The 25,989-nt window shown below is 44.5% G+C and overlaps 7 protein-coding genes across 7 annotated transcripts; 5 read left to right on the top strand and 2 right to left on the bottom strand.

Moving 5' to 3' along the window:
• Positions 1-3,509: 3,509 nt before the first annotated feature.
• Positions 3,510-3,849, top strand: Pmar_PMAR007316 (hypothetical protein; the record flags this gene model as incomplete). Its single annotated transcript, XM_002788213.1, has 3 exons — positions 3,510-3,553; positions 3,610-3,641; positions 3,695-3,849. The coding sequence occupies 3 exons, from the start codon at positions 3,510-3,512 to the stop codon at positions 3,847-3,849; spliced, it is 231 nt and encodes a 76-aa protein (XP_002788259.1).
• A 40-nt stretch (positions 3,850-3,889) lies between these two features.
• Pmar_PMAR007315 (sterol desaturase, putative) lies at positions 3,890-4,113 on the top strand (the record flags this gene model as incomplete). The annotated part of the gene is made up of 2 exons (XM_002788212.1): positions 3,890-3,995; positions 4,036-4,113. Coding segments are annotated over 2 exons (184 nt in total), but the record flags the coding sequence as incomplete, so codon positions are not given.
• A 791-nt stretch (positions 4,114-4,904) lies between these two features.
• On the top strand, positions 4,905-5,726 carry Pmar_PMAR007314 (ATP-dependent RNA helicase, putative; the record flags this gene model as incomplete). The annotated part of the gene is made up of 2 exons (XM_002788211.1): positions 4,905-5,141; positions 5,531-5,726. Coding segments are annotated over 2 exons (433 nt in total), but the record flags the coding sequence as incomplete, so codon positions are not given.
• A 1,002-nt stretch (positions 5,727-6,728) lies between these two features.
• Positions 6,729-7,476, bottom strand: Pmar_PMAR007313 (hypothetical protein; the record flags this gene model as incomplete). The annotated part of the gene is made up of 5 exons (XM_002788210.1): positions 6,729-6,816; positions 6,864-6,922; positions 6,966-7,061; positions 7,139-7,183; positions 7,408-7,476. The coding sequence occupies 5 exons, from the start codon at positions 7,474-7,476 to the stop codon at positions 6,729-6,731; spliced, it is 357 nt and encodes a 118-aa protein (XP_002788256.1).
• Positions 7,477-11,955: 4,479 nt separating this feature from the next.
• Positions 11,956-13,626, top strand: Pmar_PMAR007312 (hypothetical protein; the record flags this gene model as incomplete). Its single annotated transcript, XM_002788209.1, has 3 exons — positions 11,956-12,088; positions 13,055-13,102; positions 13,442-13,626. 3 exons carry the CDS (start codon positions 11,956-11,958, stop codon positions 13,624-13,626), a joined length of 366 nt encoding a protein of 121 aa, XP_002788255.1.
• A 4,620-nt stretch (positions 13,627-18,246) lies between these two features.
• Pmar_PMAR007311 (hypothetical protein) lies at positions 18,247-19,397 on the bottom strand (the record flags this gene model as incomplete). The annotated part of the gene is made up of 5 exons (XM_002788208.1): positions 18,247-18,300; positions 18,346-18,434; positions 18,805-18,861; positions 18,904-19,032; positions 19,295-19,397. 5 exons carry the CDS (start codon positions 19,395-19,397, stop codon positions 18,247-18,249), a joined length of 432 nt encoding a protein of 143 aa, XP_002788254.1.
• A 5,997-nt stretch (positions 19,398-25,394) lies between these two features.
• Positions 25,395-25,980, top strand: Pmar_PMAR007310 (hypothetical protein; the record flags this gene model as incomplete). The annotated part of the gene is made up of 4 exons (XM_002788207.1): positions 25,395-25,496; positions 25,541-25,665; positions 25,709-25,790; positions 25,831-25,980. 4 exons carry the CDS (start codon positions 25,395-25,397, stop codon positions 25,978-25,980), a joined length of 459 nt encoding a protein of 152 aa, XP_002788253.1.
• Positions 25,981-25,989: the final 9 nt, after the last annotated feature.

Raw genomic sequence — 25,989 nt, 5'->3', positions numbered from 1 at the left:
GGAGGCTCCGCGTGAGCACCAGGGGGAATAATCCTCCCGGAGGATCAACCGATACAACTGCCGAGCCTACAGATTCTCGGCAAGTACGTTTCTTAGCACTAGCAGAGATGCCTGGCGGAACTACACTAAGGCTACTCGAGGCGGAGCCGACAGAGAATCGTGTGGATGGTTCAGACAATCCAGACAGTGGAGCGGAAGCTACTGTGAAACACTGCATTGTTACTGGAATAATACGGCGGCGACAACTTGGATGAGTCCCAGATCATGATCTGGAACATGTTAGAAACAGGGAATTCTCCTATTTTTAACGTGTTCCAGATCGTTGCCTGAGGGAATGACATAAGTAACGGACAGAACCCATGCGCCATAAAGAGTGAGGAAAATGTAGAGCGTGGCATTCAAACCTGTGCTCACGTATTGTGCTGAAGCACATTCCGATCAAACTGTTTTTTGAGCTCGAGATTCTCGAAGCTTGTGCATGTGAGCCAACTTGAAAATTCATTGGGACAGTGATAGGCTACAACTCCTACTATGAGTCTCATAGCGTATTCAGCTTTTGATGCTTAGCGCGGCCTGAGCAGATATAAAATTTCCATCAGAGGGGACGAGTTTCCCCAAGTTACCTCGTTGCCTTGAATTTCAACTGTTGATCTTTATTGTTGCGTTAGGATAATAGAATCTCCGCGCAGAGGATTTGCCTCACTTGCATGGTATTCGAGGAGTAGTCACAGTGATTACGCTGACCGAAATGGGTTGTTCGAAGGAACTTTCCGGTCGACACTCTCTCTCGCGGTGACCTTTCGTGGGCCAGCCGAGCCTAGTCGGAAATACTGCAACTGCTGCAGGTACACAACGGGATTGGTCAGAAGTTCTGAATCTCCTGGGAACTTTCTCGATCATTTGGACGAGTTTTCTCTGCGGAGCGCACTCTCTACACTCACATGCTGTATATCGATCATCCGTTCGTGTATCGACCGAGAAATCTTCATCAATGGATTTTGGAACACTTGCAAGCAAGTTCAGCTCGGATTCCGAGCCTTGGAATTGTGCAACGAATCTAATCAAGTCTTCAATTTGTTTGTCGAACTGAACCACGCCAATCAGAGCGGTGCTTCCAACCCACACGACGCGTGCCATCGTGTCAGAAAGTAGAACAGCTCCTTTTTTCTGGGAGGCAGTTCCTGACCTTGACACTTCCCACTAAACGCACAGACAACTGTATAAGTATAGAAAGATATGACGACTAAGTCAAAGAGAGATAATGAGGGGTGAGGTGGAAACAAAAAAGGACTTTTGTGGGAATACCACAAGACTGTAGGTCGGCCTGACCGACGCGTTCAATGTCCATCACTCATGCAAGACGCCTCTCAACTCCTCATTCATTCGTCAAACCTGAGCATGGAACTGTATTCAGTATTATACAAGAAACATTCACAGAGAATGCCATGGCTTACCATCTGGACACCAACAACTGGGTGTTCTTGGGGCGCATTGGCAATTATGGGGGCATTTCTTACACATCTCACCACCCAAAATCCTTGGCTGCGGAACCTGCCTCCCTCCAACATCATCGTTTACTGCATAGGCAAAGCAGACGATGGCAGTGACGACCAACACAAGGTGGAAGATGCTTTTCATATATATGGGGAGTAGAATGTAGTGCGTGAGATTCGAGCCAGAGAACTAAGAAGATGCACTAGACCATAGAGACTCGCATGTGAACGCGTTCAACACTCAACGTGACTAAGCGCCATTTCGCACACATCGAGTGCTCAGCGAAAAACTGAGGAACTCTCCGCACGGCTTCCCCTTATTGGACACTAACAAGCAACCCGGACGCTCAACCCGCTCACATATTGGCAGACAAAAGATGGGTACAATGATAAATGAGCTGTCAAAGAGAAAAATTGTTGGAGCTATATTCTCAGATTCACACAACAACGAAAAAGAGATTACGGAGCGCATAAAAGCAGCAGGGCAAAGAATGGCAAGATTACGGGCAGTGTGGAAATCCCACGATATCTTCTTGAAAGCTTAATTCACTGTGTTAAAGGTTTCGATCTTCTCAGTGCTGCTGTACACCAGCGAGTGCCTTGCATTGACGACAAAAAATGCAAAAGGTATTGCACGTTTTATAACGATTGTATTCGAACTTCGATGGCGCCTATTGTTGAATGCAAAAGACGATGATCTCTTTTCGTCTTCATCTCTGCTAACACGCATTATCGCCAACCACCTCTCATACTCCATGAAGCTATGTACTATAGAGTCGTTTGATGATGATTCTCATCAATGAATAGGAATAGGGGATATCATGGATAGGAATAGGTACGGTATAGGAGATAGTACATGCCTCCATGTCTCCTTCTGAAGGAGACGGCAGGTAGGTCTGCCCACGCACGCGTGAGCAGAACGTACGAAATGTAGGTCTTTTCTAACAAGTTCCGAAACTTTGCAACGCAACTTCACATCTTCACAAAACCGGCCTGGATTTGGAAAAAAATTCCTAATCTTAGCCAAAACTCACTTATCAAATACTCTGCCCGACACGATTAGGGCTGTCTTAGGTAAATTGAGCGTATCTTCCGTGCATGCGTGAATCGAGCTGCATGTGCACTCCAGGACCTCTGGACCACACGTGCCACTCTCTTGCGTTCCTTCATGGTCCTTTTGCACCGTGCACTGGTTCAAAATGTACATCATCCGCCGCTTTTATTAGTTGGATGTATGCCCAAACTGTCGATTACGCTAGGTCACTTGCGGTATGAATGACTCCGTCCATCCACGCTCAAGTTGACAATCTCCTCATCTGTCGACTTGATAAGAGTCCCATGTATGCTCACCTTATTGTTTCCACCGTAGAAATTCTACGAGTATATATCCCGCTATGGCTATGTTTCTGAGTACCTGATGGAGCGCAATGAGAAAAGATGTCAGTGATACTGCTTCACCGTCACGATTCTACAACCGGTCATCAGTCCTCCTTCAGTTGAAGGCTTCAACTCTTCGATGAACCACTCCTATCCTACGAAAGAAGCTCAGCAGATTGGCGCTTCTTGTACTACCACCTCGTCTGCTGTGGTAAAACGGGAAATGCACACCAAATGGATAACTGATGTCATTTGGCTCGGTAGATACGATCGAAAGTGCTTCACACTATGAGCAGTATAATTCTTTTCCTTCTCGCCCTTCAGCCGTTAGTTCACCTAGCCGAGAGGTTAAATGATACTCGTCACTATTACTCTTGCTCTACGATTAGCTCTTCAGAACGATCTTCCCATGGTACACTATAACCTTCGTAGAGAGCGGAAAGCTGACTAAAAATGACATTTTCATTGGCTTCCTTGGTCCTTTGGGACATATTGGCTACTTTGGAATTGGTCTGCTTTTGTCAATGCCTACGGTACGACCCCTACACCTCACTCCAGCTGCAGCACCATTACTAGGTCTTACGTCGTTCCGAATGGAAGATGCAACTCAGGAAGGGGTTTTTACCAATCTTTGCTGGCATGCCGGTCATCTTCGTGGCGTGGATCGTCGGCAATGCTTATGCGTGAGTACAAAAAATCCGTTGGAAGTCTGTGAGGCAGCTGCTTGCTCGGATTTCAGGCATTTCGTTCTCCTGTATCTCACTACTGACGGTGAGTCCTCAACAGTTTTTTTACCTACCATGTTGAGGGAAATACTCTTTCAGAGTTCGTCTTTGGTGAACTACCCAAGTACCAGACTATAGTCCGCGATATGGTAGCCTATATGCTCATCGAAGAAGTGGGGCTCTACTATCTGCACCGTCTGTTCCATGAATGGAAGGCTGGCTATAGGGTGGTACATAAGCTCCATCATACGTAATGAACAGCCTTCAGTCATTGTTATGATCAAGACTAATCAGGTTCACATCCCCTGTCCCTCTACAAGCTCTATATAATCACCCACTCGATCAAGTTATCATCAATGTTACCCCTATACTCGCCGGACCAATAATAATGCAATCTCATGTACATCGAATCCTTGGAATCGTTCCATACTGGAAAGTAGATACTAACCTTCGCTCTGTGGTTAACTTTCTCCTTCGTTAACACGCTGGTCTCTCACTCGGGATATAACTTCGTTCCTGTAAGGTATAAGCTCTTAGAGACTTATCTATTGTTGAATATCCAGGTAATGAACCCTGATATGCATGACCTACACCATGAGCAATGCGGGTGTAACTACGGTGTGCTTGGGATCCTCGACTACCTGCACGGTGGGATTCCTAGCATCGAGACTTATCGATGCATCCGTTCTTTAAGGTACATACCGCGTTAGGTTAAATGAGGTTGGATGTGACCTTGGTGACAAGAGTTAGAATTTCAAGCGAAGATAATACAGCCTGTCGACTTACATATCTTATTTCAAACCGACATATACATGGAATGAAGATTTTCCAGAGTGAAGGATGGTCGATTACACATGTATATGCTCCGGCTCCAGCATGGAGCAGCTGCTTTCTTTCATTATACATGCGTGCACCCTTATGGTGCGCGCAAACCTAGCTCCCCGGATTGATCTCGATATGTTGTGGCCGAACGGCGCGTCTTTTACGACGCATCGAGTCTTCAAGATGGAGATTTCAGTTAATATTAGAGATAATGAGTTAAAAAAATTCTTCATGTCAGTTTGAATTGTACCACCGAGTGGCGTTGGTTAATTTAGATTCCCGTAGTGTGCACCTGTACAACGTTGGTACTAGTAGATGCATTCTGAGAAGGACTCCGGGCGTTTCCGGCTTGCCCTGCTAGCTATTCGGAGCTGTATGGGACGCGGGCCGCGTCACGCGGCATTTCCTGTGATGAGCTCTCCTTATTCTAACTCCCTTGAAATACAGAGTTAGAGTGCAGTAAGGCCCATACCTGGCCTTACTGAAGAAAATCCAGACCACTACACCCAAGAGCCAAAGTGGTGATGCATTGATCTTCCTGAGTGGGGCACAGGAGATTGAATGCTTATTGCGGAGTGAGCGGAGCTTATGTTACTGCTCACGAACACTCGTGTGCGTGCGTGCGTCCGTCCGTCCGTCCGTCCGTCCGTCCGTCCGTCCGTCCGTCCGTCCGTGCGTGAGCAAAAATCCCGACCCGACCAGGGCGATTCAGAAGACAAACAGGGTATCATTCTGTCACCCGTTGACTGCTTATCAGCGTAAAAATATAGCGAAAGTGTGCCTGTTGCTTCGCCCGCTCATTTTTGACGAAACGATTCTTCGCACGAGAGATGAACTATTAGCTCAGTACGTTAGTGACCACGCTCTCAATCGAACGACCCAGGGTCGGATCCCACGATGATTACTTTCATCATATGTCCCCATGAGGAGAAAGTGGTCGGCCACGTCGACGACACCAGCCAACCTTCGGCAACTTCTTGTTTTTTAGTAACCCAATTTACAAAATAATTTCAATTAGAGCCCGCTGTATTCTTGACAGGAAGCTCAGCGAGACCTGGTGCAACGCTATACGAGATGAGCCCGAGATCTCACGTATGTCGATACCTGTAACAGCATACCACTCGTATCGCAATTGATGGTATTCGCTTTGTGATCGACAGTGGTAAAGTTGAAGAGCTGAGTGTGGATGCGGGAAGCAGTACTAGGCGATTGGCAGAGCAATGGATATCACTGGCTAGTGCTGATCAACGGACGGGCACATCTGGCCGCACGGGGCCTGGACAATATTACAGGATGTGTGTTCAAGACTGTATCATTCTTCGCGACTGCATCACTCCATGCAGGTATTCGGTAAAGCTTACACAGTACATGCTGGCTTACACTCGCCCGGAAGGGTGTGGGAAAGGATACCACCAGATTTGTTGCTGCTGTCATCACGTTATTCAGATTACTCGGATCTTCGACCCCTTGGTCCATAGTCTGCTGCAATTGTTGGCTCTAGATGTTGATGTATCGGGAGAGGAATTTAAGTTTCCAACGGGTATTCACTTCATCTTTCATATCATTCTCTATAGCTTTTATCAAACATTCAGGAGGACCCTATGAAATTAGCGCACAATTATCTGTGTTTTGCTAGAGCAACTACTAAGGGCAGTAACTCAACAGCATTACATCTGACATCGAATGGCAGTACTCGAGTATGCGTCCCCCTGCTCATATTTTCATATTAACCATATGAGGTACTCTCCCGGCTACCCGCCTGGCTCGCAGTAGCCATCTGCCTCAAGTTTGCATCATTTTGCGCCCCACATGCCACCATTCAAACGCCGACCCTATTCAACAGCTTCAGCAGCAAGTCAAGAAGCTAATAAAAGAAGTCGCACTGAAGCAGAAAGCCGTAGTTGGAGAAGCTGAATCCGGAAGGCCAAAGGATGTAGGAATGTGTATCACATTATTAGAGGGATCAAAAGAGTCGAATCTGGAGTTATGGGCCGCCGTAACAAAGTTAAAGCACATGCTGTCCAAATCGTACAGTTGGAACAGAGGATAAGTGAGCAGCTAAATGGTTTCGGGGGCATGATGAAGGACAAGCACTTTATTATCACCCGCAATAAAACAGAGCCCCCAGAGAGAAAACCCAGCTAAACCCAAAACCCAAAATCCAGCTACGTTACATTCAACCGTTGAATTTCAACGACCACTGGGGTAGTTAACAGTGCTACTCAAAGGCTTACCCCCCGTACGCCTATACAAATGGATGATGCATCTGACTACAAACAAAACACAAAGATACTAATCTTGCGAAATTGGTTTATTCCAAGCAGTAACTGTTATCCTTCACAGGCCTCCCAATGGCGTCATCCTTCACTCTGTGTAACTTTTGAAGCTCTGCTGAATAACTGAAGTAGTACAACCTAATCTCCGACGATGTACCATAACAGCTCACTCCTGCACACCTGCTCTGGTTTTCACAACTTCACCGAGGTTGCCCCTAGGATCACAGATCTGAAATTAATCGGTGACTGATAATCATTCCACTATGCCTAACATGTCTGATTCCTTGCGCCGCTGTCGATGATGGATATGACGACTCAAGTCTGATAATGTGTTCCTTGAGAAATTCGATCTCCAGAGCTTGCTCGGCCTAACAATGAAATCACTGTCAAGTTTACTCGAGAGAACTTCCTCTGTTCAATAACAGGACATAATAAAACTCCCGACTTTGATCCTATCCGCCGCCTTCGCCGCTTCCTCAAAGTCTGCGGCCTACACAAAACTTAGCTCACAAGCAAATTGCCATTCGACCTCTGATACAAGTTCTCCACGGAACATGTAGAGATATCCCACCTATTGCGTCTTCTCAACTGAAAAACTGAGCTGCGCCGCGAGCTCTTCCTTGAGACGGCCCATCTCTTCAAGTCGTTTGCGAACATCCACGGCCTCGAAAATGGCAGAGGTCGCTTATTTCCAAACTGGATGGAGACTTGTACCTTCTCTTCTGTATCACCGCTTGGGAACGTATCTTCAGTGTTGAGAACTGTCTGGGAGGAATGGCCCATAAATGAGACAGTCGATCAGAGTGAGTATAGACTATACTGTATAGTCAACATATACCTGAACATCTGCTCATATACCGAACTTCGGTACCTCTAAATGATCAATGCATCCCAATTGAGAAATTCCACACGCCACAGCAGTTACTGTACTTGATGAGGATCGGGCATTGCTGATCGAAAAAGAACCTCGATACAGTTGTTACCTCCAATTACGTCAATGTTGTCCCCTGACTCGGGTAGTTTCGATTCGGACTCGATTCGGTGTCCCCTGACTCAATTCGGGTTACCCGAATCGGGTAGTGCGACGCTAGATTTGTGCAAACTACTAGCTTCGCGTACTAAGTAGTCGTGATGATTTTCTAATCACATACATGTTTATCATGAGTGTTATTATTCTTTCGCATTACTGCTCGTTTATATTGTTTTGATTCATCTTCATGGTGATTTCGAGTTCCAGCCGCCTTGGAGTGGCGTTATGCTTGAATTGCCCTCGCATTTTGTTTATCTCTTTAATTTAGTTCCTTTTCTAGATATTTTGTCTGAAAATATGGATGCACCGTTGTTGACGTCGACATTTTCAACTGCTCCAGAACCTGGAATCCAGATCCGTCTGGGACCATAGTTGAGACATTAATGCAGCCATCCTTTTCGGTCGACTCTTCGAGAGCGTTGAAGGCAGCGGTTGATGATGCCGAATTGTTGGGGGAAATGGTAGATGCTTGTGCTGTCGCTATGGGTGCCGTATTGGATAATGATGCCGAACAGCCTCAGACTGATGTTATCGCTGTGAGACTGAGAAGAGCAAGACTCAGAGCGGCATTGATTGCTGCTGCTTCTCAAAAAAGAGGATATGGTGAAGGCGAAGTTCTCCGTGGATACGATACTCGCGGCAGCGGCAAAGTTATTTGGTTGTCTACCCGATAATGAACTGGTTCCAGGAACCAGGTTCCTTTTCCGCATGTTGCGGTGGTCTTGTCTCGAGATAGATATTCATTTATTGAACTTACGGCTTCTCCTGAGATCACCGCGTCGGCCAGCAAGTCTGTTATACAGTTTACTCTAGATGGTCAAGCTGTGGAGACTGCGATACTTCCTACGGGGAAGCTTCCTAATACCTTTGTGCAATGGCTTCCATTGATGTTGCGGTGGGCTTTCACTATATATGTTCTTGAGGGCAATGGTGACTTGATACATGTCTGTGAGTAATAGTCACTGAGTATGCTGCGAGGTTTGCTTCGATATCAAATAAACACGGTTTTGGTAAAGCACAGTTGTTTGATCGACGTTATCGTCAGCGAATGATGTTATGCATAAGACTGTTGCAGTCTTCCCCTGTTCATGATGAGGTCAAGATGGAAGATCATCAGGCATTCTCTATCTTTCTGACTAGAGTCTAGAGCCTGAGCGTCTTGCAGAGGTGCGTTCGGATGCTTCCCCGATGTTGGGGAAATCGAATGCACTTGGGGCGAGAAATATGTCAAAAATGGTGTGGGAAAACACATGCAGGTTTACCAAAGAAGACTGCCCATATAAAGATTGCAAGTTTGGTGAGCATTCACCGCCTACTACTCAGCAAAGGGATACTAATATGGATAAAAGAGCTATTAGCAATCAGGGGCAGGGCCCGAGAGATAATACGGCAGCTAAACGATAGCCGGTTGCGATGTACGCCCGATACTTGATAGTATTAAGTCAATACGGGTATCTTGTGTGAGGTTGGAAGTTTGTTTCTGTGAGTGTTCTTTTAACTAGGATATAATCCGATGTTAGTAGTTGATACTCGGTGTGTGTCGACTGGGAAACGGATTTCCCGTCATCAACAGAATATAATTTGAAAGTAATTTGTTGCGTAACGCAACAAACGCAACTTGCGTTTGTTTGTTGTGTTGAATAAGTGTTGAAATATTTTGCATCGAAGTAGATATTCTCCAAGTCTACTGAGTGGGCTTCTCATCAAGCTAGGGCGGAAACGGAAGAGGGGAGAAAGAATCTCCTTGATTTCCTAGAGCTTTATATATCAGCAGAAATAAAAAAAGGTTACGAATCTGCCTATAAATAATATAAATCCACGGGAATGGAATTCCCATTGTCTGGTTTGAAGTTACGTTTGTGAGGGGTTTAGTGGAATCAATAAAATTGCAGTACACAACGATATCGAAATACACATCGGGATTGAAGACACTCAACCAATTACATGGTTTCGGTGATATTTCGAGATCGGAAGAAAAGCTACCAGCTTTAAGCTGGTAGCTCGGACGCTGCAATCGGCGCGTAAGATAAAACCTCAGATGAAAAAGAGGTAAGCTCCGTCGATACCGGAAAAGTAGCGGAAAGTATGTTCAAAATACCGGTTGGTATGTTAAAAACGGTGGAACTTGAACAAACCAAGGATGCTGTCCTAATGGGCATTTTATTAGCTCTACGATCTGGAGAGTTATTGGAAATTCGAGCAAAGGATATCAAAGTTATTGATGGTGCATCTTAAGGATCGATAGATATGACTATAGAGATTGAGTTGGGTGTTACCAAAAATGGGTTCCTCTGAGACTATAGTGCGGGAATGTGTACATTTTAAGGATCAGCGTATGCATAGAGGATTATGTTGTGTGGTGCACCGTATGGCAAAGATTGTTGTGAGTGTACCAGCATGCTTGAGAATATTTGATAAGATCTATTAGAAGTTGCCGACGAATGCTCAACAACTTGGTATGGAACTGTCGAAGCGTTTTGATATCTCCAAGCAAGAAATTGGGGATATGATGAAGTTTACAGGTCATAGTTGTCGGCGCTCGAGTGCAACATATGCTGAGGACATTAACTTGATGTCGGAAACTTGATGAACTGGTTTGGGCGGTTCATTGGGAGGGCTTCTAGATTATCTCCATTTGAGTGGTTTCACAACACCCTAGTTTATTGACCTTCGTGGCTGACCTGGTGTTATAACTAGGATGTTGTATATAGGAGATAAAGTTTAGAAGCGCCACGGGTTTGATGAACCAGTGGCAACCACCCAAACCTCCATATTACTGAACACAATATGGGTGGTTACAGTAAATCCATAAATAAGGAGTTGAGCGAAAGAAAATTGATTTGCGACAGAAATAGCTGATGATAATATCAGATAACCATGCCATCTATGGATGTAAAAAAGCATGCATAGAGAGCATATGGAGACATTGTCTCCGAGACAATGATGTACACGATACTCGTGACACGATACAGCGAGGCTAGGAAAATGGGAATTTTGGGGCCCGAACACTTAGGGTCGCAGACCAGTGACTGGTCACCAGTCAAATGCATCAACAAATATCATGCAATGTGAACTGCGCAGTGTAGCCCTGGTTGTAAATATTGTTTCATGAGGGCTCAACAACTATATGATGTTGCGCAGAGATCAGCAGCCCAACTGTAGCGCATACAGTGTATGTATGTGAGCTGTTGGCGCTGTTAGAGCCCTGTGACCTACAGTTCGAGTTAGAAAACTTCCCGGGAACACGACGCGCAGGAGGCACAGGGAAGTCGGGACGAAGAAGACAAAAGTTGATCAATGAGCAATGATCTTCGGCGCGCCGCATGCATGTGCATAGCGCTCCTGCGTGAAACTACGTCGCCGATGGAGGCTGTCTCTCTACTATGGGAATAACATAGGGATGGACTAGAAATAAATGAGAATACAGCGCTCATATGCACAATAACAGACTCCATTGCCTCTACAGTGCAAAACATCAAGGAACTACCTAACACCCGCAGTAACTTATGGACTTACTGGCCGCGTTACTATTAGTGATGAAAGAAACAAAGTTTAGTGACACTGTCTGTTTGCGCTAGATGTACATATTAGTTCGCGTGCTGAGCACAGTGTCCCACAGGATCATCCTCTAGAATGCAGAGGATAGTACTGCAAGGAGATGGAGGAGGGTAATGCATCACCTCACGAACGGCACTACACTAGTCGGAGTAGATGGGATAACGCGACTCCCGGGAGTGGCGAGTGTTACAATTGTGATGCAAAGCGACGATCCATAAGGAGTATAGGGACAACTTACTTCCCTAAGGATCAGTATGGGAGCTCCTGAAATTCCTTCAGGATTCTCATATTGTCACAAACACACGTAGTTGATCATCATGGTCAACTACGTGTGTTGGCATCGTACATGATGTACATGTATTCTCACACTGGGAGATGGTACCCACATTCAGTAGTATATTCTCAACTCTTATATGATTCCCACAACTATTTTCATAACTATGGGGACGACTATGATGATGATGACAGTCCTAGCAGAGAACTTTACGAGTTACAAGACTACGATCAAAAAAGGGTGCTTCGATGCAATCATCTGGCGAGAGAAGGCCTTCCTATCGGTCACTTACGCATCGTTTTGTCAATATGGAGATTATGGTTTAGGAAGCGACCTGCATTTCAACCCAGTACCCCCTACACCCAACAACTTCACAATTGATACTCTAGATCAAGATACTATGAAAGCTTACAACGGCTTCATCAACCAGACCAAGATCGGCTGTAAGGATGACGTTACTCTTGGAGAACATGATATGCAGAATATCACTTTTTTGGCGTCCGGCAATGATGACTTACCACACATAGAGATCGGTGGGGCATGGAGAAAGTTCACCCTTGGAAGATGTCCAGTTTGATCTATGAACTCCGATTCTGATGACTATTCTCGAGGGTATACCACCCTATTAATAATAACAAATATTTCTTCACGAGGATTACCTTATATGAAGCTGGTTGTGTTATGTTACGCTAATCTACATACAGGAATATTGTAGTTGTACAGAGTGCAAAAGTATGGGATCTTAGCTTAGCTCGAATCTAGTCGATGTTTTTATGAGTACGACTGTAGATAGACGTTCTAGATTTCATTAACCATTGACTCAAGTTTCATAATGGTTAACAAATTTTCAATATTCTGTGAATACCATCATTATCATGCGTTATCGAGATATCAACATTTTCAGCGAATTCATCGTTTCTTTGATAACGCTCATCGTTCGAATTAAAAAAATGTGGTACTAAAATTCCGACTAGATTCTTTCGCCGGATTTCACTGTTTAGGGTACATTCCCACACTATATTCAACCAAACAACACCAACAACATGAAAACTCTGAAAAGAGATGACGAGCCAACATCGAGCTCATAGTCACAATGAGCTCATAGACAGACCGACGGAAAACACTGATGTAACAATGACAATGAAAAGGCTATGCAATATTTCATCTCGACACGACCAACGAGTATATGATCCCTGAAAGGCATGCGGGATAAAGGGCACAGCTTAGCACGAATAATACCGCCGCAATATACCAGGTGTAGTTAGTCGTTTTCTCAACATCTTCTGAAAATGCGTCATTTTCACACATTTCGATAGAACGATTGAATATTTTGAGATAGAGATACGAAGGAGCAACAAAAGTCATCGTATTTGCACCCAATAGACCTATAAGTGCCATGGTGTTTCCAAGTGAACTTATTGTTGATGCTAGTATAAGCGTTATCAACATGTAACTAATTGTGGTACAAATTCGGACCTGATTTGTATCTTTCCATGTAGGCAAGAAGATACCAATGAGGTTGGACATAGACCCTCGAGCGGGTAGAAGTAATAACGGATAAGACGATAGAATGGCGATGGGTAGAATAACATGACCAATATGGACTGCCACATTTTCAATAGAGAGATTTTCATAGAAGTTTTCTCTCACTTCACCACTTAGAATTGCATAAGGCACGCACATAGCCGGGAGAAATAACAACACAGTTGAACCAATTGTCAACACCGCGACCAAATTCAACCGAGAAATGCTCCTTTCGCGTAAGTCTTCAGCTACCAGAAACGCATTGAAATGACCACCAAACGCGAATATGAACACCGGAAGAACACTGAGGACCTCCAAGCCGTTTCCTGTTGGCCATATGGAGTGATTTGTCTGCGATTCAGCGTGTAGTAGCACATACGAAGTACCAGCACCAACAACATATACAAATCCAAATATACCCGCGAAATTTGCTATCGTTGTTCCCGTTATGTGTCGCATAAGGCAGATCGGCATGAGTAGTAGCAATACCGCCGATAAGACTATGAAGCGATACCAGATTCCTGTGAACTCGACCGAAGCCCAGTGATCAAGAAGTAGACCAATGAGAGTAGCTGAGACTTGCAAATACACCACGCTGAAACCCAAGTTGTTCGTTATCAAGATGACATCTATAAGCCATCTCAAGTGAGTCAATCCGGCAGCATCACAAGCCGCGAAAAAACTCAGATCAGAATCGGGTAATCGCATACATATCGCATTGAGGAGTGTGAGAGAGAATAATGCCAACAGCCCAAATATAGTGAATACTGCCATACCCAGAATCCAGCCGCAGACGCTTAACGCGCTAGCCATAGTGAGCAAGCCTGTATCGATGATAGTGTTAGTAAGCGCCGCCCAACTTGTCAGAATCGTACCACTAGGTCCTCGAGCATAAGCCTGAGGTGATACTGTCATTTGTCAAAAAGCTGCGACGACGTCATCTCATACCACTCCCCTCTCAACGTATCTCTGAACTCAACAAGGTACACTATAGAGCCGAAGGGAAGCATAGAACTAAATCCTTCCCACTATATTTTATACCGGTTTTATTCTAAAATGTAAACCGATCAGAGCAAATACAAAACACCCCAAATACTAAAACAATAATAACAATTTCGCAGAGTAGATCAAATCAGCCTTCCTAGTTGAACTAATAGCAACTTTTCAATCCATCGGGATGCTCCCAATTGCCTACATCGTGCAGCGAACCAATAATTTACTCCTAGTAGACGATGAATCTATCTGCATTTTGTCTTTCCCGACAAATACCATTTCCTCTCCTAAACCGCCGTCCGCCAAAGCGACTTAGAGCTCCTGTCGGCCGATCTGAGGGTGTCACCCACAATGTTGAAAAATAATGTAAAACCCACTAATTGTTTAAGTTCACATGTGAATTCAGGCACGAGTACGCAAAAACACTGAAAATTTCCCAAAATTTTCATCCACCCCATCAGAAAACTTCCATATGTTGTCATCCTCTCTTTTGCTATTTTATTATCGTCAGCAATACGCCGCAACTCCTAAAAAATAATAGTAATTTCAAATTCACTTTTTTGACATTCCTCAACAACAGCTTGGCTGACATGAGCTTCCTTTCTTACCATCAAATCCTATTACTAATTGGAATTATTCGCAAAACGCAGTCGTCCATCGGGGCGAAAATCGAACTCGAAAAATTCGTGACCGAATTTTCCTATTTGGTAGTCGGCTTGATACTTCAACACAATTCACTAGAGAGATGAATTGTGATAAGAACTGATTGTTATCGACGGAGATGGAATTAATACTGTCTTGAAATCCTAATGCTATAGAGTTGCGATGCCATGAGGCATTTAATCGAGTTGAGATTCACGGTCCGTTGGATAAACTAGCCGGTGATTATCAACTCGGGGAAATTCTCATCATTGGCGACCTCGTCGTTGTGAAGCCTCTAGGATGAGATGATACCGGTGAGCGACTCGTTGAGGACATCGGCTTGAAAACCCATCTCAGAAGTCATCCGGGGAAATTACTAGAGCGTATAGAGCATAGAATATTCATCTTGAAAAACGGTATAGTACTGTTGAATTGCTCCTTGGATGAGCAACAGTCACTCTGATCTGCAGCCTCACAGAGGCTATCAACACTATAGGATCACCACGAGTAGTTCAAGTCGCAACTGTGAAGTTGCGTAAAGGCATTGAAAATTTTTTAAACATGTACACTCGCGTGACGGGGAAACCAAATAGTTGCACATCCAAGTCGGCCGCAATAGACACCTCCAAAGGGTCCGCCAGTCGGTCGCGACGAACAGAAAGTTGACCATTCGAGAATAAATCGCCATTAGAAATGAATGTCTCGACAGAACCTCCACCATTCAGAGTAAGAGTTGGCAATACCAGGTCGCCCAAAAACCACTGATCGATCCCGCTCTCTACGAATACTGAAACGGGTGGTATCATGATAACGGCAGGGAATTGCATGCCAGAGACCTCGATAGACGACCGACATTCATAGCATTTGTATTCAGGCGTAAGGGCAAGGCATGGGGTCTCCCTCCCAACGTGTATATCTCGAAATGACCATGTCGATTGTCCAATCATAACCTTGGCTATATAGGGAACCACTACGAACTGTAGTAGAAGTCTGGCCACCATCACCAGACAGCAAATCGTCCATATGAAGGACCCAACCGGTAGACGACACCACAATGGAGGCCGCTTATCGTCATATGAAGCGGCGGCTGGTCGCATTCGAAAGCCAAGTAATCTACTCAGTAGCGGCAAGATAAGCGCCCGCGTGTAGCGCCAGCAGAATCCCATCGTGGAGCCACGCGGAGGGACATGGAGCAAAATGCTGTCTTCCAAAGCGTGCGCTGCCATCGGTGCACCTTAACACAATCTGGATACGCTGGTCCCCTTAGGAGCCTTCAAGATACGCCACAATACTTATTGTTAAATGTTCGGTTCTTCATCTCGACATAAGGCGTCCTTACGAGATGTGTTAGTGGGCGGGTGAAGGTAGCGCGCGCCCGAAATTCAAATCTGACCAGTGGAGATTTAATCAGATCGTTGGAATATGCATTTGTCTTTAATAGTCACTAGAGAACTCAAGTCTAGATCACCACTTAGAGGTAACATAATCGAGTTCAGCCCAAGAACAACTCAGCTACAAAATGAGGGCGAGCGAGATCTACCATGTTCCTACGGGGATAGAGGTCGACAGACAGTCCGGAGGTAACGTGAGACAAATACTAGGATAACTCCTCCTCAGGAATGCGCTTAGAGGGGGTACAAAGCATGAACTCAAGTAAGTCCAAGCGAACACCATACGCAACGTAGTGACGTAGACCCCAGTGGACGAGTCGTGCCAGGAAAGGGTTGTACGGGCGTTCCAGACGCGAAATCCATGGCGCATAATACACGACGAACGCAACGAGTTCAAACGATAGCTTCAGAAAGTTTTCGATTAGTGATACTCAATTATACACTAAACCAACTCATCTACGATAAATTTAATTCCGAAGAGGCCCGGACTAGTATGGAAATCGCTATCGCAAATCGACAAAGTCGAGTAAAGTCAACTATTTTGATTGAACTCGTCATCGGCGGATGGGGTATTTGTGTCGTATCATGGAAATTCGGTAGCCGAAGATTTGGAGTCCAGCACCAAACTCCACCCTAAAGTAATAATTTCCCGATCCGACCCGGAATTCGACATTTTTCGGTCAAATATCATTTTCGCACATACTTCTCGAAGCTGTGCGCGTACTCTAGTTTTTATGTTTTCTTACAAACCTCAACGCATAGTTTAATCAATCTGATGCACTTGGACGCCTGGTAGTCGAGTCAAATTGATTCTGCACGCATGCGGAGATTCGTATACGCTCAGCTCGCTCCGCAGATATCGCACGGCCAAATTGAGAATCAACAACAAGATTCTTGGCCGGTCGAGGCCTGGAAATTTTGAGAGGAATTTGAGGAGCGATTCATCCCGGATTGATATTTCGACAATAAACCGCACATTTCCTCCTTCGACAATTCAATGAGGGGAGGCACTCCAACTATTCATAGCTGATACGGGGAGTTGTATAACATAACAGACGAGAGCTGCACGCATACACAAGGATACCTGAATAGGATATCTTAGGTTCACAAGAGGAAGATACAGAATAGGTCCCATCGAGAGGAAATCATCGAGTAACGATAATCCCAATGCATTTTGGTGGTCAACTGAAAATGATCAACAGACAAGATCATCGAGAGTCCAACACAACGATTAAAGTTAAGTGATGAAAGTGTCACTACTAAGCACTGAGGGATAGGGAACGACGATGATGAGGGTAAAATGAGAGTTGCTGCTATGCTGCTCATAACGACGACTACCATCTTGTCTCCAATGGTGATGATTTGAATGAAATAATTCCACAACAGTGAATGAGCAGTTATGATACTCCCGTGATAAACAACAGTTAATCACGAGGAAGGGGTAGTAGTAAATAATGAGGACTGTAGTAGTGGTAGTAATAGAAGAGGTGCTAATAGTATATTAAGGGACACTCGTTGTTTATTTACATATACTCACTTTACCTCTCAACACGCCGAAACCTTGGCATGTGGTGGTGACACTATTAGTACAACTGTCACCAGAAATAAGTGACAGAATATAGCAATGCTGACATAATCGTCGTCGATGAGACCGGAACACAATAATACTTCTACTACTGACTCCTCACCAGAAGGAAGCTCCCAATAGAACACAGACAGCTACTCCAAGGCCTCCGGCAAACGTCGGGAAGATCGGCAGCGGCGGCATTCGTCGAGTAGTCGAGTACGAAATGTATTCACATTATACCGACAAGAATCTGATAAATTATAATAATAATAACAACGCCGAGGTTATATAACGTACGTAGCAGATTGATAAAGTTAACGACTTAGAGACGATGATGATAGCAGTCGTTATCTGTTAAGATGAATATTTCAATACATTTAATAAACTTACATCATTTTATTGGACAACCTTTTGAGGACGACTCCGAACAGATAAATCCAATTGATGCTTCTGAGAGGATGAGGACTACATTGAAGGCAACATAGGATTTATTACTCTCGATGATGATGAGCGATGGTGATGATGTAATGATGTAGTTGATGATGTCCGCATTGCACTCATTGGATCACCGATATCAACAACTGATGCCCTTCCTCTTGGAGTAGTCACCCCGACTCTCGGCGTAGATCTAAACAATTAAAAATTAAATTAATTTCAACTTTTATAATATTACCCTCTGGGGCTCGGTTGAGGGTAATAGGCCGACGACGACACACCACCTCTTGGGGTCGTATAAGATGATAATCCTGAACCTCTCGGACTCTGTTGGTGATAATATGATAAAGCCGAAGTAGAGGAAGCAGCATGCTGAAGACAGCGATGAGGGAGGGCACCATATCCCCCAACAGGGGATTCATAAGGAAGAGGCCGAGATGATGATAGACTCCGATGAGAGGTCGACCTAGACACTCCAACACTAGGATGATATGCTACCCCTGGTGTTGAAGGATGACGACCAATCGATGATGATGTTGATGATGTCATATGATGATGATGAAGTGTAGAGGAAGAAGCTCTCGAGGGTGGGGGTCGACGACGAGGAGAAGAAGAAGCCATCATGCCGACACTGTGATCAATAAATATTAACAGAATGATGGGAATTACTTTGAAGTTGAGGACATTGGACTCATACGATGCATAGCAACAGCAGCAGTCGCAGCATTGCTATCGGGGCCATCCTGAATCGAACCTGATGATAACAGTCGGATGAGTTATTATTATATATAAACACCTTCAAATTGTTGCATTTCTTCATCTTCTTTTCCCCTTCGTTTTCTACGTTCCTCCACAATCCTCTTTTTCCCCATTAGTTCATCCCAAGGGGGTATAACACCTTTACGCTGATGCTCTCGGACATCCCCTGTGTAAAAGGAAGAATATCAATACTGTGAGTAGTTAATTATTCGAATATACCATCATCATCGTCATCACCACTACTGCTGAAATCAAACTCATCGTCATGCTCCCGTACACGATTAGAAGACCCCTCCGTCGTAGCAGGTGTAGACGATGCAGATAATCTGTATAATAATATTTTGTGTAATATAAGCAATAATATTACTCTCCTTCTTCCCTCGCTGATGTGGTAATTAAGGCACTAACAGCACCAGTAACGTCATCACCTTTGAGGGGAGTCCGAGGCGTTCTAGTCGGAGAGGAAGAGGAGGAGGTTGCTGTAGTAGAGACCGGATGATCTATGTCTTGTTTACTACTAGTACAGCCCATGACGGATAAAGACGACGAGTATCACCAAATACTACAATGCTCTGAGAATGTGATAAATACCGGTTTATTAGTGGTAACACAATTATACACGTGGTCTGATATGAAGGGATATATGACAAACGAATTGAATAAGGAGGTAAAATGAAAATGGATAATACTCAGATACTACAGGTCATATTGATACGACACTTCAAATAATATCGAATTGAATGCTTCTTGCTAATGCATGTAAATTCGTTGATAAAATACACCTTTTCAACCTCTATCTCAACATTAAAAACTTCAATTTCACCAGGCGAGCGAGTTCGTGCCCCAAGATACTCCTATTGAAACGCCAATTTCGACGGTGCGCGGTTTAGGGGACTCAAATTTCGTCAACATATCGGTTTAGGAACTAGGCCTTCGTGACGAAGGGGCGGAGCTCACTGAGCCCACGTCAATGGAGTCAATCAATGAATTTTACATAGGTCCCTGGTTCGATCCCCGGCTGGGACATTTCTCCATCATCAGTTTATCGTGCATATCTCTTCGAGCTGTTCGCATAATCGAGTTTTCCCAACACCTCCGCATATTGAGAAGTCGTTTGACCTATCTGATAGCCTCCCACGCTTCGTAGTTAAGCCATAATAATTCTGCACGCAGACACGCACGCATAACTCGAAAGTGCCTGTTGTTGCGGTATATAGAACTAGCTGTTACGTAACCCGAAAGTTTCGGGTTACCGCTCGACGACATTGAGGGTCCTCATTGAGGACGTACTAATACAGGCTACTAGCACGATCGGTGCTGATAGTAGCAACAAGAGAGGAGCTCGCTCTGGGAAAGTTTAGCAGATGGGTAGAAGGCGATAAGGATCGGATGATGATTTGACACCGATAATCGGAGCCTACGAAGAACATGACTAAATGAGGTACTCAGTTAACACGGCATACTTGGATTGAACACTTGTTATTAAGATAGTTTCAATCGGAAAGGAACTACACACCTCCACAAGTGATTCCACAATGGCCGCATCATCATTGGACCTAACTCCTGTGCACGTTGGATGCCATCATCCTCCAACATTGGACGATGATATAGCAACTTGTCGATAGAACACAACCAGAAGGGTAGTAATAGATAGAGCTTACTCGTTTTCAATGTCTCCGAGAGCTTGGATACTTGATTGCGAAGCGAACGGAGCGTATTCTCTCACTTCACGATAACTTCGTGCGTGCGTTGGTGTGTTGGTGCGTGCGTGCATGCGTGCATGCGTATGCCCGATCCACAACAGATATGAGAACGTATGAACCACCATTCGAAAGCTCCCGGTCTGGGGATCTTGCGAAAAATATGAAACCCTGCGTACTCGATCAACTCATCAGCAACTGCTCCGAAAACCGCCGACAAATTAATTGCGGTAGAAATGACGTCCGTGGGGATCGAACCTGCGACCTTTTCGTTTTCCAATTTTCGGCGCGGGAGTCGATCGAGTTAATCGTTCTTGCGCGAATGACGCGAGCTCCGTCCCTTCTCCGAGAAGGCCTAGTACGTATACTCCTTACATTGAGTACTAGGGATGCGTACACTACTAGCGTAGCTACCGCACAACGAAACGGTCTTCCTTGTGCGTGCACGTAGGAATATATTGGGAATCCCAATTTGGGATAGTTAAGCATTCAATCCGATATTATTTGAAATGTCGTATATTATGAGCTGTAGTACTTGAGTATTATTCATTTTCATTTTACCTCCTTATTCAATTCGTTTGTCATATATCCCTTCATATCAGACCAGGTGTATAATTGTGTTACCACTAATAAACCGGTATTTATCATATTTTCAGAGCATTGTAGTATTTGGTGATACTTGTCGTCTTGATCCGTCATGGGCTGTACTAGTAGTAAACAAGATATAGATCATCCGGTCTCTACTACAGCAACTTCCTCTTCCTCTCCGACTAGAACGCCTCGGACTCCCCTCAAAGGTGATGACGTTACTGGTGCTGTTAGTGCCTTAATTACCACATCAGTGAGGGAAGAAGGAGAGTAATATTATTGCTTATATTATATAAAATATTATTATACAGATTATCTGCATCGTCTTCACCTGCTACGACGGAGGGGTCTTCTAATCGTGTACGGGAACATGATGATGAGTTTGATTTCAGCAGTAGTGGTGATGATGATGATGATGGTATATTCGAATAATCTACTACTCACAGTATTGATATTCTTCCTTTTACACAGGGGATGTCCGAGAGCATCAGCGTAAAGGTGTTATACCTCCTTGGGATGAACTAATGGGGAAAAGGAGGATTGTGGAGGAACGTAGAAAACGAAGGGGAAAAGAAGATGAAGAAATGCAACAATTTGAAGGTGTTTATATATAATAATAACTCATCCGACTGTTATCATCAGGTTCGATTCAGAATGGCCCCGATAGCAATGCTGCGACGGCTGCTGTTGCTATGCATCGTATGAGTCCAATGTCCTCAACTTCAAAGTAATTCCCATCATTCTGTTAATATTCATTGATCTCTCTCCCACAGTGTCGGTATGATGGCTTCTTCTTCTCCTCGTCGTCGACCCCCACCTTCGAGAGCTTCTTCCTCTACACTTCATCATCATCATTTGACATCATCAACATCCTCATCATCGATTGGTCGTCATCCTTCAACACCAGGGGTAGCATATCATCCTAGTGTTGGAGTGTCTAGGTCGACCTCTAATCGGAGTCTATCATCATCTCGGCCTCTTCCTTATGAATCCCCTGTTGGGGGATATGGTGCCCTCCCTCATCGCTGCCTTCAGCGTGCTGCTTCCTCCACTTCGGCTTTATCATATTATCACCAACAGAGTCCGAGAGGTTCAGGATTATCATCTTATACGACCCCACGAGGTGGTGTGTCGTCATCGGCCTATTACCCTCAACCGAGCCCTAGAGGGTAATATTATAAAAGTTGAAATTAATTTAATTTTCAATTCTTTAGATCTACACCGAGAGTCGGGGTGACTACTCCAAGAGGGAGGGCATCAGTTGTTGATATCGGTGATCCAATGAGTGCAATGCGGACGACAGTATCATCAACTACATCATTACATCATCACCATCGCTCATCATCATCGAGAGTAATAAATCCTATGTTGCCTTCAATGTAGTCCTCATCCTCTCAGAAGCATCAATTGGATTTATCTCTTCGGAGTCGTCCTCAAAAGGTTGTCCAATAAAATGATGTAAGTTTATTAAATGTATTGAAATATTCATCTTAACAGATAACGACTGCTATCATCATCGTCTCTAAGTCGTTAACTTTATCAATCTGCTACGTACGTTATATAACCTCGCCGTTGTTATAATTATTATAATTTATCAGATTCTTGTCGGTATAATGTGAATACATTTCGTACTCGACTACTCGACGAATGCTGCCGCCGCCGGTCTTCCCGACGTTTGCCGGAGGCCTTGGAGTAGCTGCCTGTGTTTTCCTGGGAGCTTCCTTCTGGTGAGGAGTCGGTAGTAGAAGTATTATTGTGTTCCGATCTCATCGACGACGATTATGTCAGCATTGCTATATTCTGTCACTTATTTCTGGTGACAGTTGTACTAATAGTGTCACCACCACATGCCAAGGTTTCGGCGTGTTGAGAGGTAAAGTGAGTATATGTAAATAAACAACGAGTGTCCCTTAATATACTATTAGCACCTCTTCTATTACTACCACTACTACAGTCCTCATTATTCACTACTACCCATTCCTCGTGATTAACTGTTGTTCATCACGAGGGTATCATGACTGCTCATTCACTGTTGTGGAATTATTTCATTCAAATCATCACCATTGAAGACAAGATGGTAGTCGTCGTTATGAGCAGCATAGCAGCAACCCTCAGTTTACCCTCATCATCGTCGTTCCCTATCTCTCAGTGCTTAGTAGTGATACTTTCACTTAACTTTAATCGTTGTGTTGGACTCTCGATGATCTTGTCAGTTGATCATTTTCAGTTGACCACCAAAATGCATTGGGATTATCGTTACTCGATGACTTCCTTTCGATGGGACCTATTTTGTATCTTCCTCTTGTGAACCTAAGATATCCTATTCAGGTAACCTTCCTTGTGTATGCGTGCAGCTATCGTCTGTTACGTCATACTACTCCCCGTATCAACTATGAGTCGTTGGAGTATCGTTGAATCGTCAAAGGAGGAAATCTGCGGTTTATTGTCGAAAAATCAATCCGGGATGAAACACCCCTCAAATTCCTCTCAAAATTTCCAAGGCTCCAAGGAAAAACGATATCTCGAGATTGTGGTACATCGTATTCATCTCGAATCAATCAGCGACAAATTCCGGCCAAGAATCTTGTTCTCGAGCGAAGTTAGCATTAGCGTCAAAGAAAATGCGGAATGAAAAGGATACTCTATAGCTGGAGGAGGAGGAGGAGGTTCAGCCTGGTACGTTCTAGAGGGGTAATCGAGGCGATAATGATTCGAGGCTCACACTGTGAATTAGAGCCTTCAATTTCCTGCGATGCAGAGGACGGCTGTATGTAACCGATTGGTTTTGCGCACAAGACTCAACAATCGCTAACTGTGGCGAACCACTCCATGAGAGCACTAAGCTTCAGCTTATACGATCTATCTACAACACAATACGTTAACTGGATCAACATACTTTTTATACACTCTCTCTCTGAGAGCCAATCCTGGGGTGTCTTCCATAAGGACCTCCTGCGGCGATTGAGGAGCACTTCAAGACGCCTCAACGACTCCTCGTGGCAACGCGGAGTTTTCAAACCATAAAGTGGCGAATCAAGAATAATACGTTTTCTTGGATGCTAGAGACGCCGTATTCGACTTCAAGACAGCCTCAAGACTAAATCGTTGCCCAGGTGAATAAGTAATTCTGATCACAATTCCTTGTATGCCAGAGGCGAGACTGCGTCTATCACGTCGGTTCGTTTTACATGACATTTGAATTCTGAGATATCCGAATCTCAGCTGGGTCCAGTATGATGCTCAACCGAGTCGTTGCCAGTTCCGAGTTGGTCTGTACTGGCACATGGGAGTAGATTTGGGGCTGTGAACCTATAAGGCGCACAGCCTTTACAGATAGTTGAAAATTACTGTAGAGAACTGAGCTGCCCTCACTAGAAGACGTGTTAGATGAAATATGTTACCGCGAAAATAAGAATAGGGAGTTGGTCTACGGCGGTAGTCATGTCAGGAAGACACTTATCGGACTGCACTCCCCGGAGAGGGTACCCCCCAACTACTGTTGCGCTCCCTATCACCGGTTACCAGTACTTGGCATTGATGATATCTTCATTCTTTATTAACACATGTCGATACAAAGCTATTAACCGTGTATTAAAGAAGTCTGAGGAATGTGCACATGGTCAAAACATTTGGAATCTCTTCGTTCAGTTTTGTCATATGTTGTGGATATAAACTAATGAGAAAACTTCTGAAGCCAGGTGAGAAAACCGTAGTATAAACTCCGACAGAACGCACATGCCTACTACCGATCACTGGTAGTAGTATGAAATTATCGGTTGATTGAGAAGATAAACTTGACTACCAGTCATGTAGTCACTTTTGGCACTAACGTAGAGACAACTAAGCTGCTTCATCGAGCCATGGCTGGGAAAGTAGATAAGAAGAGTTTGGCATAATCTTCATCTAAAGCCCTCGACGATATAATTCGAAGATTTGGTTTTGAATGCTGAAGCTCCACTACTCCTGATGTTATACTCGGTCCTCTGTCGGGCCTTATGAATTGGAGATGCCAGTCCTCATCAGCTGTACCATTGCACTTGTTGATTACTGATCGCGCTGATGGTATGTCATTGGAAGAAGCCTCCGAGGGTTAGCCATCTGGAGCATTAAACTTCCATCTGCTCGAAATCAAACTTGCCCTTGTGAAACTGTCACTCTCGACTGCCTATTCATCAAGCTTGAATGGGGGAGGTGTAGTTAGTTGAATTCCATCCTCATATTTCGTTTCCTCGTATTTTCCATGGTAATCCAGTATAATGGTGATCCCGATGGGGTCGCAGCATGCAGTGGAGGCACAGTAGAAGGGTCTGAAAATAAACCCCCGAATAAGATAGACCCGGAGGTGGGCGAGGAAGTCATTGGCTCCACCATTTCCTCTTATATCAGCGATGCGGTTCACCCGATAAAGACATGGCGCGCTGCGACAACACCGCCGACAGTCCGTTGGATTCAATTATCTCCCTTATAGAGTTGGCCGAGGAGAAATCCGAGACCGTCCTGGAGAGCATCAGGTAAGCGACAGTATAAACGCTATACAAAATACAATGAAAATAGAGACAACGCTACCTCGACCTGGAATGATGAGGAGTATTCACCGCTTGAGAGGGAACGAGGAGATAAAGAGGCAAAACTTAGGGTGAGTCGAAGATGAAATGATGAGCCTATGAATGTGATAGGCGAGATTGACAACTCTGGAGGGCGAGTTAGCTGCTAAGACTTCACTTATACGAGAATTGCGGGTTAAGTTCGAGGACCAGGAACGGGAGTGGATGACCAAAGTTGGCGAAATAGAGCGTCAGAGCAACACGAAGATTCAAAATGTGTGATGGAAAAAC

Source organism: Perkinsus marinus, assembly GCF_000006405.1.
Source record: "Perkinsus marinus ATCC 50983 genomic scaffold scf_1104296928640, whole genome shotgun sequence".
Classification (NCBI taxonomy): domain Eukaryota; phylum Perkinsozoa; order Perkinsida; family Perkinsidae; genus Perkinsus; species Perkinsus marinus.
The sequence above is the reverse complement of the archived record's forward strand: the minus strand, read 5'-3'. Positions and strand labels throughout refer to the sequence as shown.